At 42.4% G+C, this 15,388-nt stretch overlaps 1 protein-coding gene across 1 annotated transcript; it reads right to left on the bottom strand.

Moving 5' to 3' along the window:
- Positions 1 to 666: 666 nt before the first annotated feature.
- CSF2RB (colony stimulating factor 2 receptor subunit beta) lies at positions 667 to 13,954 on the bottom strand. Its single transcript, XM_005527574.3, has 14 exons — positions 13,868 to 13,954; positions 12,851 to 13,143; positions 11,052 to 11,181; positions 8,896 to 9,080; positions 8,428 to 8,576; positions 7,395 to 7,566; positions 7,171 to 7,303; positions 6,931 to 7,091; positions 5,888 to 6,033; positions 5,613 to 5,787; positions 4,528 to 4,618; positions 4,185 to 4,254; positions 3,301 to 3,404; positions 667 to 3,022 (listed from the first exon to the last, which is right to left on the bottom strand). The coding sequence occupies exons 2-14, from the start codon at positions 12,918 to 12,920 to the stop codon at positions 1,819 to 1,821; spliced, it is 2,790 nt and encodes a 929-aa protein (XP_005527631.2). The 5' UTR covers positions 12,921 to 13,143; positions 13,868 to 13,954; the 3' UTR covers positions 667 to 1,818.
- Between the last annotated feature and the right edge of the window lie 1,434 nt (positions 13,955 to 15,388).

The raw sequence follows: 15,388 nt of genomic DNA, 5'->3' as shown, positions 1-15,388 counted from the left end.
TAGAGCACTGATCACAATGCAAATGGGCTTTATCCAGAAGCCACTGAGTTGAATAAAACTTCTCCCACTCATTATTCTTCTTGATTATTAAACCCTAGCAATTCAAGGCCCAGCAAAGTGATGCATATCTAAGATGTGAATTCAGATACAATATTTGCATATGAATTTGATCATCTCCTTTTAGGACATGCTTCGATAGAGCACAATTATACAGCCTGGAAGAAATTAATTGTGCCACTTATAAAAGGCCAAAGAAGAGATTAATAAAAAAAAAATTCATTGATTACAAAAGGTCTAAATTGCAAATCTCTCAAAGTGTTAAATCATTATTCTCTATCAGAGGCTGCAACTGCCTGCCTTCTGCTGTGAAGAGCAGCAGGTTCAATTTGCACACCTTTTGGATTTAAAATGGTATTTACAAGGATTAAGTTCTCAAAACCCAAATAATTTCACTGTAATTTCTGCATCAGCACAGTCCCATTAACCCAGCAGGAGGAATTGGGTGGCAAAATACATTTTCTCTGTCAAGTAATACAGCAAAGTCAGGAGAAAATGTCCTGCCTCACATATGGTATAGCTCAACCTATAGAATTTTCTGAGACCTGAGCAAATGAGCTAATAGTAATTTAATTGTAAACACAGTATTTTTAACATATGAAATGAAAAACAGGAAGAAATAATATGTTTATTAATACAGATTTTATATTTGAAAAAAAAATTTGGTTTTTTTTGGAGGTCAAGTCCACCTTCAGGTCTGAAACCAAACCCTTTTCCCCTTTTCATTGATTACAGAGTAGCAGTTCTGAAGAAATGTTCTTACCTTGCACCACTTCTTATACAGCAAAATTGGGAAAAAAGCTTTTCCTCTTTCTCAGCTCTCATTATTTAAGAGAAAAAAAAAAAAAAAACAAGAATCAATTACACATGAGGATGAATAATGGCTAAACAGCCAATGAACCTAAAAGAAAATCATACAGTACTTCAACACTTAGAAGCAGAAGAACCCCAGCAGTTACAGGCTTGTGCATCTTCCCAGCACCTCATATCTGCCATTTTCTGTCATCTGCCTCACTCCCTCTCACTGAACCTTAGGAGCCCTTAGGTTTTCTTTCAGTATCATTTCTTCTTCCAAATGGTTCTCTACAACTTGCTTTATGTATCCCAGTAATGTTTCCTTCTCATCCTTTGAATCCACCATGATATACTGCACATTAACATTAAGAAAGTTTTCCTGTATTTCAACTATTTTTTTCTCTTTTTTTTTTTTATGCTTCTATAACTGTCTGGGGTTTTTTTCACCTTAAACAATACCTATTTCATGTCATAATGGAAAGGCTGAGATATAGAAGTTCCTTGGTGACTTTTAGAGGTATTTTACAAGTGCACAGAAATTAAATAAAATTGCTTTTAGGTATAGAACTTTTCTTTCCAAGGTTTCCAAACTTGTCTTCTTCTGATAGCCTTTCAAGCTCTTAAGTCTGCATTTCCTGCCACGAGTTTTGCCAAGCAATCTGATATAATTGCAAGATGATTGTGATGTATTACAGGATCATGAGGAGGATAAACTGTTAATCATGGATAAGCCAAAAAGTTTGAAAAACACTGAAGGGCAATATTTGTGTTGTCTTCCATGCCAAATCTGTGAAGACCACCGAGGATGATATTGAGCTACTTCAAGTTTTTTTACACATTGAACTGGAAACTTGAAAATGGAACTGGTGTTTATTTGTTCCTAGGTTTGAGGATTCATTTTCACCAGATAGTGAACCTCTTTCAGTGACCTGTCTCTTTAGTATTCATTAATATTTATTTACCCATTTAACAGATTTCTTTGATCCCCAGAGATTGCTGCCAGGAAAAGTAATCATCTGATTTCAGGTTTTTGAAAAGCTGAATGGTCTGTATTTTTTCCCTTTTCCATGCATCCTTTTCCTTGCCCATGATGGATTCATCATCACATACAGGCTGCCCAAGTGTTGTCTTGCCTTCAGAAGGTTTCTTGACTTGGTGGCCTTCCTGACTATTAGCCATCTTCACAATGGATTTTAGGCTGTGGAAGCAATAATCACCAACCTGGCAAAGGAAAACTGGCTCACTGCTGTCAGGGTTTAACACCACCAAGTCACCTTCTGACAAAGGCTGCTTTCTAGGAATACCATTTTCCTTCTGTAATACAGGCAAAGAAATCTTTGTGGGTTTTAAATGTTCATGGAGACCTTCAGGCACAGTAAGATAGTCACAAAATGCATCCAGGTGCAATTCAGGAGATGATGTTGGTGCTTGGCCTGAAACTGGGATCATGACGCCAGTTTTCCCTAGAGAAAATTCATGGAAGGAGTCACTACTGGGAAGGTGGGGCTCCTGTGAGCCACAAGGTGATTCCTCAGCTGTGAGAAGTGGAGGATGGATGGAGGAGCTGGCTGATGGCAGTAAGGGGCTGTCTGTGGCAACGTACTCCAAGGGGCACAGTTGAGGAGACGTGGTACAGCGGAGAGCCTTTGGAGTGTTCTGCTCCTCTGTTCCCTTGTTGGTGCCTTCCCCACAGGCTGGTGAGGCCTGCAAGGCTTCTTCCTTGTCATTGAGGTGCTGCATCATTCCCTTCTGATCTGGGAGCATGTCCTTTGGAGGAGCTGTTCCTGGCTGTTCTTCTCTCTGTGGGGTCTGGGGAGAGTCTTCCCCTGGGAGAGTCACATACTGAAGGGAAACCGATTTCTTACTGAGTCCCACGGGGCCCATTTCCAGGGTCTGATGTGTATCAGGGTGAGAGGACACCACTGGGTTGTACAAGTATGGACCATTGAAAGCAAAGCAAGGGATTGCTCTGTGGGAAGAAATACTTGCATCAGCACTGTTTCTCCTTGAAATGGGAAAGGAGTGACTGCCACTCTGACTTGAGCAGGCAACTGGGGCATGCTCTGACTCATTTAAAGCATGGTATGAGTTCTGCAGGTCCGATGTAACAGAGGAAACATCTGTCTTCCTGGTCTGGTCCTCAAGGCACTCGGCCAAAGTCTTCACCTGCCTGAATGTGGGGAAGTTAAAAGTTGCTCATGAGAGAGATTATTGTTTTAAACACAAAACATAAATCAATCTTAGTTGAAAACACACATAGCTACACACAGGCCTAGAAAAAAAAAATCTTCTAGATGCAGTTATCCCTGTAGTAAAAATTTGAATCTCCTTGTCAAAAGTAACTTGTATAAGATTTTTTGGGACATAACATTTGATTATATTCTGCCATGATGCATTTGAGGTCTTAGAGACCATCCGCAGTGTCACTGTCATGTAATGTTCACTTACCTGTCCACAACTTGAAGGAAACTAGCCTGCTCCATCTTCTCTGAAAGGTTGTATTTGTTGAAGTCCAGCTGGTTGCTTGTTGGCCAACTTCCCAAATGTCCTTTCTGAAAATGAAAAAGCAGACATGACCAAAGAGCAGTATCTCACTGGCAGTAGAATCAGGAATTGTACATTCCTTGTGGACAAAGGAAACAAATAGGAGAGCCTATAGCACCTGGTAACAGGGATACAACTTCACTAATACAACTCAAAGGTATGTTCTCCTCTCCAGAAGACGGTTTCTTCCAACGCATATTGCCTTACCGCTAACTACAAGTATTCAGTGACCCAAGGAAAGATGCCCTCCTAAACTTGTTATTTGTGAATAGAGGACTTAAGGGATTTGATAGTAGGTGGTTGTCTTGGCCACAGTGATCATTAAATGATTGAGTTTAAAATTTTCAGAGTAATGGGAAAAAAGTAAAAGGAACAGTAGAGTTGCTACTCTGGACTTCAAGAGAGAAAACTTCAAGCTTGGAGCTTGGAGGGAAACCAGGGAGCTACTTAGCAGTGTCCCCTAGAAACCTGCTTTTGGGAGTTGGGACTCCGCAAGTGCTGGGCAGATATTAAGAACCCCCTTTTAAAAGTACAGGAACAGGAAATTCTAAAGTACTGAAAATTTTTCTACATTGATTTTAAATCACAGTTGTGCTGACAAGCACAGCACAAAAAGGTCTGCTAAATATAAGAGCATTACGTTGACTAGGACCAGAACTTCTAAAAACAAGTAATAGATAAATGAAGATATCTGTTCGTTGTGGACTAGAAAACAAGAAGAGCTCTCAAGATTATTGGAAGTCCTGACAGAGAAATAATGAATCCTTCAAGGTACAATTCTCTCTTACCCCAAGGTAGCTCTGGATCAGGAGACTCTTGCTGGGGTTCGGAATCTTTTCCTCCCACATTTTCTTCTTCCTGCAGCAAGAAAACAGTTTTCAATTGCTTCAACATTTCAAATGTTTCAACATTTGCTTCTCAATGTGGCTGCACCCCATACACCATGCTGCTCAGCACAGCAAGGCACGACCAAGGCACTGGCACAGCACCACCCAACTCCATCCCTCGTACAGCTGTGCACAAGGCTTCCCACAAAGGCCCATCTCCACACAGACCTTGGGACAAGAAGTGCCTCAGACTTTATGCCACCCACATGGGCTGCTAAGTCTCCATGTTGCAATGCAAGCCTACCTGAGGAAATACTTATAGCTGCAATAAGCAACTACCAGCAAAGCGATGATGAGAGCTGGGAGCGTCACTGGGAGAACCACAGGTGCCAGAACTGAAAAAGAGAAAAGAGAAAAAGATATCAACCTGCAGGGTGACTGTTTCCTGCAATAGGTTTTTCACTCTGGCCACTACTCAGGGAATTTGATATGTGGAGGGACAGGATCATAGGGCCTTCTAACTGCTGGAATATCCTCAAAAGTAGGACAGGAGAACATGGCCTGAAGAGCGTACTGACCGAAGGAGTTCATTGTTTCCTTTACTGATTGCCTTCTTAGCTTTTACTCATATCAGAATTAAACAATTTAAGCTAATAAAAGGATGGTTATGAATCTTACTCCAGGCATGACTTCAGGCATCTCAAGTCTGCCTGACTCTGCACAGTTCTGAGGAAATGGGGTCTCAGAGATTTTCTAAGAGTTCCCCCTGCTAACTGTCACAACAGCACACCAATTTCTTCCTGAATACACACATCAAAATTTTCCCACAGTATAACCACTTCAACCTTCCTCAGGACAAATAATGCAAGATTGGGCAAAAGATTGTATGATGGCAGACACTCTGCCTCTGAGCCCATAAACAACAAAAACATGTAAAGACTTTATCTCCAGCAGAATCCACTGTGTGTTTTACACAACCTTATAATCACTCTGCAAATATAAAAAGCTGATGGCTTATGTTCTGTCTTCTTAAAGTATCAGACTCTTTAGTCACTGACAGCAGAATGGACTACTGGAATAAGAAAATAATGATTATCCTTTGGGCAGGATGTCTTTGATTCATTCTCCACATGGAGAACTTTATGGTTTGTTGTACTCACCTTATGAAGACGAGTAAGAAAGAAACTTAAAAGGTCATTCACTTCCTTCCCTAGCATTGCTGATGGCCTGCAAGGATGCAGGCAGGGCAGATGCCTTGGTAAGTGACTCCAGCTAGGCCATGGCTGCACCTCACTCCAACCCCAGCTGAGAGAATGTGTTATACTGAAGAACAATTCTAGCCATTAACAGTCCACCAAAACCTGACAGAAGCAGCTGCATGAAAAGTACCATTCTCAGTCTTCCAGGTGAACTCCTCACTCCATTCACTCCAAGGTCCCTCATATTCCAGAGGCCTATTCACCCTTGCACGCATTTTCCCCCTATACTCTGTAGATGCTGCCAGCATCTGCAGGGTGAAGATGAAGGGAGGTTCATCATTGCTGATATTTAACTCCTGGAGAGTCTGGGGAGAGGGAAAGAGCACAAATGACAGAGGTGAGAAGATCTGCATTTCCATTTGACCAGCAAAGAAATATCCATGACTCTTGCACTTTGTAAGTTACCTTTTCATATCGGTTGTTTTCCCAGTACTTGACTTGGTATCTCTGTGTTATGAAGTTGTATTTCAAATTGTGTTTTATCCACCTTAGTTCATACTCTTGGTTCTCTGTTGCTGTTACTGACACATTTGCAGGCGGCAGCACCTGAACTGGAACACACTGAATGTCTCAGAGCACTTACCAACCTACTGGTTCAGTGATATCTTTCCATATTGTGAATCATTTCCAGGGACTGAAAACAAGGTTGTTTTGTGCAATGTAAAATGGCAAAACTTTTTAACACTTCTTAAGTCTCTGCATCTTCATTTTCTAGTCAAATACAACAGTAGACCACTAAGTAACAGAAAACCCATACCCATGAATACTGACTGCAGTCCCTGTGTAAAGAAAAGCAGCAAAGCAGTAGTTGAAATATCTGTACTTGTCCACCACATTTCCAGAAATTTTCCTTTAAAATTTTTCTCTTGAAGCTACCTCCTGGTATTTTCACCCACTGCAGGAGCTGCCTTAGTTTTAGAGTTTGAAAAGTGAGCCAAATACCTTCATATACATGTGGGCAGAGATGGCTTACCCAGTGCACCTCACTGGGCAAAGGATTCCTACCTCATCCAGTGTTCCAGGGGCCATTGCACAAACCCACAAGAGCTCACTGGCTTTCCTGAGAAATCACATAGTGACACACTCCTATTTGCCACAAACACTTCTCACCACAGTCCCCTGTCACTGGGACACTCATGAATGTGAATCACAGAGAAGTTAGCAGGGTGGCAAATGCTGACTGAGAAACTCCAGGTCACAGCCTGGATTTCTGCACAACAGTTTCCATCACTGTCACTTTCCTCAGAGTAACAAGTTCCATTGTTGAGGAATGGAACTCCACACCTACTCTCCAGAGCTCTGACCTGATACAGTCCCTTTCTTCATCAGTGATTGTTTCTTCCATTTCCCACTCACTTTTCCTCACCACCACTGTCCTCAGCCCCACTTGCTTAGACAGGCACCTCTCCAAGTAACAAGGAGAAGCAAGAAGCAACACAGAAACTCACTGTTTTTGTAGGCTTCAATCAGCTTGTCCTCTGTCTTGGCCCGGACAGACACATGGTACTGGCTCTGGCTGCTGGAATTGTTGACAGGGATCTCACAGCTCTGGACCACATATGAGGTGTGGTGCAAAGTCTTCTCATGCACAGGAGAGCACTCCTCTTCTCTGGGGGGATGAAAGAGGATGAATGGAAATCAGGTGAATGGGAAAGGCACAGACACACTGCTGTGGGCAGAGCACATACTCTGATGCTGGGGTGGCCCTGAAGAACAAGCCAAAGAGGACAGAGGTGGTGATCACTTTCTTCACTTCCCAGCTGCACGTCAGACGATCTCTACCATTGAAGAGGCAGCGAAGGTTTCTGGGCTGAAGGCCACCTTCAGAGAACACAAGTGCAAGATTAGCGACAGGAAACTTCTGGCTTCTCAGTTTCCAGCCCTGCATGGCCCCACTCATGACCCGTGTTACCTTCAGGGGTCTTCCACGACACTTCCATGCTCCACTCGCTGTACAGCCCAGAGAAGCCGCTGGCCTGCCCCGGTCTGGCTCGCACATGGGCAACGTAGCTGCTCCCTGGGACAAGGTCCTCACGGCTGAGACTGCAGTGTGTGGTGTTGGAGAGCACGAGCGAGGCAGCTTCCTGTTGTTGAGGGAGAGGAAGGAGAGGAAGGGATGGAGGAAATTGGGATGATGGTGAAGGGAGAGGTGAAATGAAGACAGGGAAAGAGAGAGAGGAGGAGTTGACTGCCAGGCTGCATCTCCAACAATCCCACAAGTGTGATGGTCCATGCAGATGCTGCCATGCGGTGCTTCCTCGCTGCCACACAAGAGGGGCTCCCATGTGCGCTGCAGCACAACTCAGGAAGGGCAAGGCATGGCCGCTGTCAGGCAATATCTGCAGCTTGCAAAGTTCAGACTACCTTCAGCTTCAGCTACACATGTTCATAGCACTGCTCAGCACAGAATTATGTGGGAATCTGGCCAAGAAAATTCCCTTAAAATCTAAAGATCAGGCTGACAGGTACAGAATAAAAACATATGCAGATCTAGGGAAATTATAGAGCAAATGATATGGGCTCCTAAAACCTTTTTTAAAAAAAAAAAGAAAAGAAAAACCCAAAACATATCTGTCTCAAAGGAGGAACAACTTCAAATGTATTTTGCTGTTTTTCCCACATGAACCCACAGCCTTATGTTGGAATGTGATTTAATTCAGTTTAACTCCAATTCAGATCCAAGTACAGTGGTTGGGGGTTTCTTTGAGTGGAGATCTTTGCATTTGGTTCAGCATTACAGTTCAGGAAAAATGCTATTTCATTGGACAAGTCACTTGCTAACAGAAAGAGAGACCCTTCCACCTGACCCAAAACAACACTTGCTGTATCTCTTCACAGTCCCTGAGAATGGAAAGACCATTCATTCACACAGCTTTTACCTCAGTCTTTCAACTGCCCAGAATAGTGCAATCTGAATCAGGACAGCTCAGCTCCTCCGCTCTTACCTCCCAGGACTCCCACTCCCGCTTGTAAGTGACCTCATAGTCCAGTGCATTGCCCAACCCTTGGCTTCCATCGGCTGTTTCCCAGGTCAGCAAGAAATCTCCTGATGTCATTGCGGTCACTGAGAGGTTTTGAGGTGGGAGGGGCTGAACTGGAAGGTGAAGGTACAATGCATGAGAGGAGATAATGAGGAAAAGAGGGGAAGAAAACATCTGGGTAAGCTTCCCCATTTCCAGAGAAACTTATCCCTGACAGAACAAGTACCTCCTGCTTGATAGCCCCTGAGATGATACCAGATCCAGCTGCTGTCAGAAACTTGCCTTCTCCTCTCCCTGCCCACCCTTCTCAATGTGGAACTCTTGGTCAGTTTGCACGATGGAAATGGAAATCACTTCCAGGTGAATGGCAAATACATTCTCAAAAATCCTTAAAATTCATTGGGAAATGAGAATATGGTATTTAAGCCTTACCATTTTGGAAAAGATCAACATCCACTTCCGTTTGAAGCACCTTTTTAGGTCTGAAGCCATAAATATCATCTACCCCAATTCCAAAATAGTCTGTAGTGTTGTGGCAGACCCAGTGCACATACACATCTGGAGTTTCACGTAAGTCATTTTCTGTCTGGCGTTTGCAAAACATGTCCTTGTTCTCCCTATGTACAGAGAAAGTAATCTATAAAGATCTGAAGACCTGTAGTTAGTGCAAAATTAAACACCTGAAACCAATTTCATCTCATCCTGTTGTTATAATTCACAAAGGCACTTATATCCTCTTCTCACTGTTCCTATTAGGCCTGCTTTGCGTCAGTTAATATGAGAAACATTTTTGACACCAGAATTTTGCATCCCCATTTCAAAGTCATGCAGAAGAATGTTACAGTACCAGTTAATTTTTGTTGCTTTTTAGCCTAGCTCTATGTAATCTCATATTTTTAGGCGAGAAATAGTATGATGAAAATGAATGTCATGTAAATAAATACCCCTTTTACTCAGAGTTAAGGGCCGTAAAATTTCTGATGATCCTAAGCTGCTTGAAGACTTTTATTTTGCAGTACCATAAAAACACTTAGAAAAAGATTCTCAACCAAAATGTACTTCGGTATCCTTAGTTGTTCTGTTGTGCCAAGGGACCTTAAGTATTCATTAAAGATTTCATCTACAATGTTAATCATCCTTTCAGATGGCCTTTCTCCAGGCCAAGGAGCATCATGAAAATTAGCAACAATTTTTTAAACTGGGCGGGAGAGGATAATCTTTGTGTGGTTGCAGTAGCCTTAGCTGCTGGAGAGATCCGTTGCTTCTTTATGTACCCTGTGGAATTTTGTTTGTGCATATGGCTTCATGCCCAGTATATTATCTTGTTCCAGCTCAGATGAGAAATATTAAGTTGTGAATATTTAAGGCCAAATACTCTCTTCCAGGATAGGATGGAGTCTTCTAGCCAACTATATGTCAGCAAGCATTATTCAGCACTATTGCTATTTTTGTAAGTTGGGTATTAGCTAGGAAACCAGGGATATTGATGAAGTATGGACTGGACACTGCAGTATGTGTGTAGCCTTAAGCAAAAGAGTCAGCCCAAGGGGTGTGAAGTCCTGAAGCTATTTCTATCTGCTCACCAGCATTATCTTACAGTTTGGGGTTTAGTCAACTATTCTTCGTTTGCGAGCTGATCCCGTTTAATTGTTGGCCATTTTGATTTCAGCTGTGTGACTGTCCATGTTTAATACCTGCTTGTCTGGGCAGTTCACCTCAGTTGTGTCTCAAGATCCACACACTTCATCATGCAACAGTGCTTCAGAGAATGCTCCAAAAGTCCAAGGAACTTTATATCATCTTTTCCCAGAAGTATTTAACTTTAAGGTCATGGTCCAAAGTTCTTCAATTGTTTTCATCTGCTCTTAGGTCTATTAATTCCCTCTTGTTTGCAATAAAATCAAGAGTTCTTCCTCTCTCTTTTTCTTCCTGTATCCCCAGACTCTAAATAATTTTCTTCTCGACTATCTATCCTTCCACTCTCCCTTAACTATTGCTCCATTTCTGTTCTTTCTTGTCCTCACCAACCATCTGGTGATTTGGTTCCCTTTTGAAAAGGAAACAAGTGTAACAGAGAGATACTGTCATAAACACACCAGTATCTCTGGGAGGAAAACTGATGGCACAGATAGACAACTTACCAGTCCTCTCTATCACATAAATATACAGTCTACACATATTTCTCAAAAGCTATCAAAACCACACTCTCAGTGATGCTCCTAATTGAGCAAAATGACAGGAGGAATGTCTCCTCCCTTTAGGGTTTACAAACAATACTCACACTTATTCTGACACTTCCTTCTCCCCAACGCTGATTATTAGCAGCCTACCCTTCTTATTTCATATCTACGATCCTACAACAAAATTATAGAAAATAATTGTAAAGGTGGTAAAAACAACTCCACTGGCATATCCTATTCATTCCTCTTTTCCTAGATGAGGCCTCAGAAGCAAGCAAAACTTTTGCTTAATTGAAAAAGAGAGGTGGCTGTGCTTTCTAAAAACTTGACTGCTTGTCCCCAGGATTCCAAGTTATGGCCAATACGCCTTTGAACTTCTATCTAGCTCAGCACATTTCAGGTACTTACATGTTAACATTATCCCTTTGGTAAAGGATCATACCAACGAGGTCATGAGCCTCTGAATGCTCCATCCATGTGCAAGACACCTGTGAGTTGTAGTCATTGTAGCACTTCAAGCTTTTCATTGGGATACTCTCTGGGAAAGGAATTCAGGAAAAAAAAAAAAAAAAAAAAGACGCGGTGATTAAAAATATAAATGGTGAGAAATAGCAGGAGGTAGAGAATGGGTAAGGCACTGATAAACTATTATCAGTTCTCTCCTCTTTGCACCAGAAAATCATAGACTCATAGAAATGTTTGGCTTGGAAGGGACCTCAAAGATCATGTAGTTCCAACGCTCCTGCCATGGGCAGGGACACCTTCTGCTGCACCACTTTGCTCAGAGCCCCATCCAGCCTGGCCCTGAGCATCTCCAGGGATGGGGCATGACTCCATGAAAATATGTGTGGAGTTGTGACCAGTCCGCACGTCTCCACCGTACACAAGTGTCCAAACCAAGCTACAGCTGACAAGAACTAGGTGAAATCTTTGTGCCTGCAAGGCATACAGTTCTAGCCAAGGTATTACTTTTCAAACACTGAGTATTTCCAAGGATTAGTAGATACCACAGTCAGCAGACATATGGTGATCATCTCCTCCTTATGTGTTTCTGTGTGAACTTCTTTGCTACTAACTTCCTAGTAAAGCTTATAATGCTAGAAAGGTCTGTTTAAAAGTGAGATGCTCTGGAAATTGTTATGACTCAGAAGAATGTCCAAACTAATTTGTTGGAACTAGATTTGTGATGGGAAGGGGAAGGGGAAGGGAAGGGGAAGGGGAAGGGGAAGGGGAAGGGGAAGGGGAAGGGAAAGGGGAAGGGAAAGGGGAAGGGAAGGGAAGGGAAGGGAAGGGAAGGGAAGGGAAGGGAAGGGAATAGGGGAAGGGAAGGGAAGGGAAGGGAAGGGAAGGTGCGGGAAGGTGCGGGAAGGTGCGGGAAGGGAAGGGAAGGGAAGGGAGGGAAGGGAAGGGAAGGGAAGGGAAGGGAAGGGAAGGGAAGGGAAGGGAAGGGAAGGGAAGGGAAGGGAAGGGAAGGGAAGGGAAGGGAAGGGAAGGGAAGGGAAGGGAAGGGAAGGGAAGGGAAGGGAAGGGAAGGGAAGGGAAGGGAAGGGAAGGGAAGGGAAGGGAAGGGAAGGGAAGGGAAGGGAAGGGAAGGGAAGGGAAGGGAAGGGAAGGGAAGGGAAGGGAAGGGAAGGGAAGGGAAGGGAAGGGAAGGGAAGGGAAGGGAAGGGAAGGGAAGGGAAGGGAAGGGAAGGGAAGAATACTTTTATTGTGTAAAAAAGGAAACACAAGCAAAGGATATGGCAGATGGTCTCTTTATCTGTCAGCTATTCCACAAGAAGAAAACCAGTTCATCTGGATTTTGCTCTTGGTAGCCCCCACCACACTGTCTTGTGTCTAGCCACATGTCTCTACTCCTGTGCACTATCATCTGAATTATGCAGCCCTTCATTTTCCTATGTTTTCACTAATTATCAGGGTCTATCCCTCCTTCCATTCACTCATTATCCAATCAGCTTGTGCATCTCATCCATTTTTACAGTATTTCACCTGTCCATACCACCAACATACAACTGATTTAGTTGCACGTGCACCTGCTACATGCTGGTTTTGATCAGGATGTCTGTTCTCTTACAGCTTAGAAAACAAGAGAAGGAACAAGAAAAGCAAGCAGAAAAGGAGGAAGAGCATTAGCGGAAAGAATGAGACAGATATGGAAAGAATGGCAATAATGGAAGGATAAAAGAGAATATAAATTTGAATCTCACCTTGAATGGTTTGAACACGGAAGACCAAATAGAAATCCACCAGCAGGATGAAAATCTCTTTCATGTTCATTATTGTCCTTGGCACACAGGCTTGATCCTAACTCAGAATTTCAGAGTTTTCATTGCCCACTGGCTACTCTCTTGCTCTGCTTACTGTGAAGCTGTTTGTTTTCGTTCCACATAAAGAGAAGTAAAACTGAATAAGGGAACTTCTTTTAGATTACGTTGAAGTGACATTCAGGAAGAACTTCTACCAAGCATTTCTTGCAGGACAAAAGCCACATCTTCGTGTGCTGTTGCAACGCAAGCAAAAAATGAAGTAAATGTACATTCCCAAGGAGGTGCAGGGATTCAGTCAGCTGAGAAGCAACAAGAAAAACATCCTAATTTTTTATGAGAACTTATCCTTAAAATTAATTTAATTCTTCGGCTCTTTATGCTTAAAGCCTTCCTAATGAACCACAACAGTAGTTAATTTCCTTAAAAATATGATCTCAACCACACAGTTCCTAGGACCGACAGTTGTTGAATTTCCATATTCATTCACTTTGAGAATTTCCTTCAACATACTACTTTTCTAGGTGCTCTCCTAACAAGTTACAAATTGTAGACACAGTGCCAAAGAAACTAAAATTATTTCTTTTTTTCTTTTTTTCTGGTGATTGTAGAGACTGAAAAGTAGGTTGAGCAGTTCCAGGACCATGGACCACACTGTTCAATGCTGGAATTTAAGTCCTTTTGGCCACCTTTCATTGCTCTCTCAGAATCATAATACACACCCCTGCTGAAGTACATTACAGTTCTGAGACTTTTTCTACTTTAGGGGAGCATGGAAAAACTCCTTTTAAATTCCTATTGACTTTTAGATTCCCAAACGCCACTTCCTTGAATCAGAAACAACTGGCTGAGCCCTTAAATAATCATTGCAGCTAGGGAATCCCTCAGTAACTCACAAGTCCTTGTATGGGAGCAGACTCTGCCATTATGCTTCCTCCACAGAGGAAGCCATTCCTTTACCTGGATCCAGGGGTGTCTGTGAGGCAGATGTTGGATGACTTTCCCTGTCCAGCCTCCTCCCCACCCCACACCAGAATCCTCTGATGCAGCAATCAGCAAACCCACACTTGCCTAGAACTGGAGACAGAAATATAAACTTCTTGGCAAGTAAGTCTTCAAAATAACTGCTATATCTTTTGTGAACCTCAAATGTCACTTTCAGAGAAGCTGACACCCCCCTTTAAAGGAAATTCTGTGCAATTACACAAAATAGGAAGTCTGTACTTTCTATTTTAGCCCCCAAAGCACGCACTTAGATGAGACTGTTAGGTTAACTGGGAAGGGAGGGAAAGGAAGTTTGTCATTGCCAATCTGTGTGTTAACAATTACCAGATCATGAGACTTAACTATTTTAAGAAAGACAAAGGATTGACTGGACTGACTGCAGCAGAAGTAAGAAAGATGAAGAATTTTATGGTTTTCACTCCTCTGCTGTTTCTTGCTTTAGACTAGACAATCTTCATGGCAGGGATCCCTCTGGGCTTTCGTTTGTGCATCTATACTGGAGGAGTGTGAACTACCTTTATCTCTGTCACTCTTTATTTTGCATAATATTTCTAAGTTTTACCGATTTCAAGAACAATTAATAATAAATTATAAGTACTATAATACATAGAGGAAACGAAAGAAAACTGGTGAGAGTAGTTGATCTGAAGTTAACCTACATCTAAGGCAGCCTGGTCTTTTAATCCAACCATAAAAAAAGAAAAAAAAACAACTTAGGAAAGTTTGGCAGCCATAAGGGAGAGACATGTTCAGGTTTGTGTTCTCAGGGATAAGCTGTGGGGGCTCAGATGAGTCCCCAGATACAGAATATAACTGACAGAGTCTGTCTGTCTGTCCTGCACTGCTACTCCTCCTCTCAATCCCCATGGTACTGACCAAAACCACAGTTGGCACAGTTATTCTCTCATCAGAACTGCATCAATAAACAAAAACAAAAAAAAAAAAAAAAAAAAGAGAGAAGTATCGTGCATAAGGGAAACAAGGGAAACATGCAAAGCAAGACAAAGAATATGGAGAATTTCTGGGGAAACTGTGTATCAGAAAGTGTCCATATAAAACCTGCAGACAGTTAGGGGAAGAGGTAACTTGGCTAGATGGGAAGAATTTATTTTGCATTGTAGTTTAAAGGCAGAGGGGGACCATCCTGCTCCGATTTTCAAAGGCCAGTGTGTTTATGTTCTTTCAGCACCCTTATAAAAGAGGACAGTGGTTTCCCAGCAGACATTTTCTCTCCTTTTCCTTTCTCATTGAAATTGTTCCTCCATTTTGAGAGAGACATGCTGAGCTGCTGGTTACATCGTAGGATCTAGCTGTCAGTGAAAATCTCTGAGTGCCACTTGCTCTGTTGAACTCCAGGAACAAGTAACAGGGAATCTTGCACACCAGAACCTTTGCAGACTGTACCTGCTGTCAGGTTTCAAACTTAACAGTGCATTTTCTTATGTATCACAACATGTAATATCATTGGCACAATCG

This window comes from Pseudopodoces humilis, chromosome 5 (genome assembly GCF_049639895.1).
Source record: "Pseudopodoces humilis isolate 2021_Gansu_Grassland_sample_001 chromosome 5, ASM4963989v1, whole genome shotgun sequence".
Lineage (NCBI taxonomy): Eukaryota > Metazoa > Chordata > Aves > Passeriformes > Paridae > Pseudopodoces > Pseudopodoces humilis.
The sequence above is the reverse complement of the archived record's forward strand: the minus strand, read 5'-3'. Positions and strand labels throughout refer to the sequence as shown.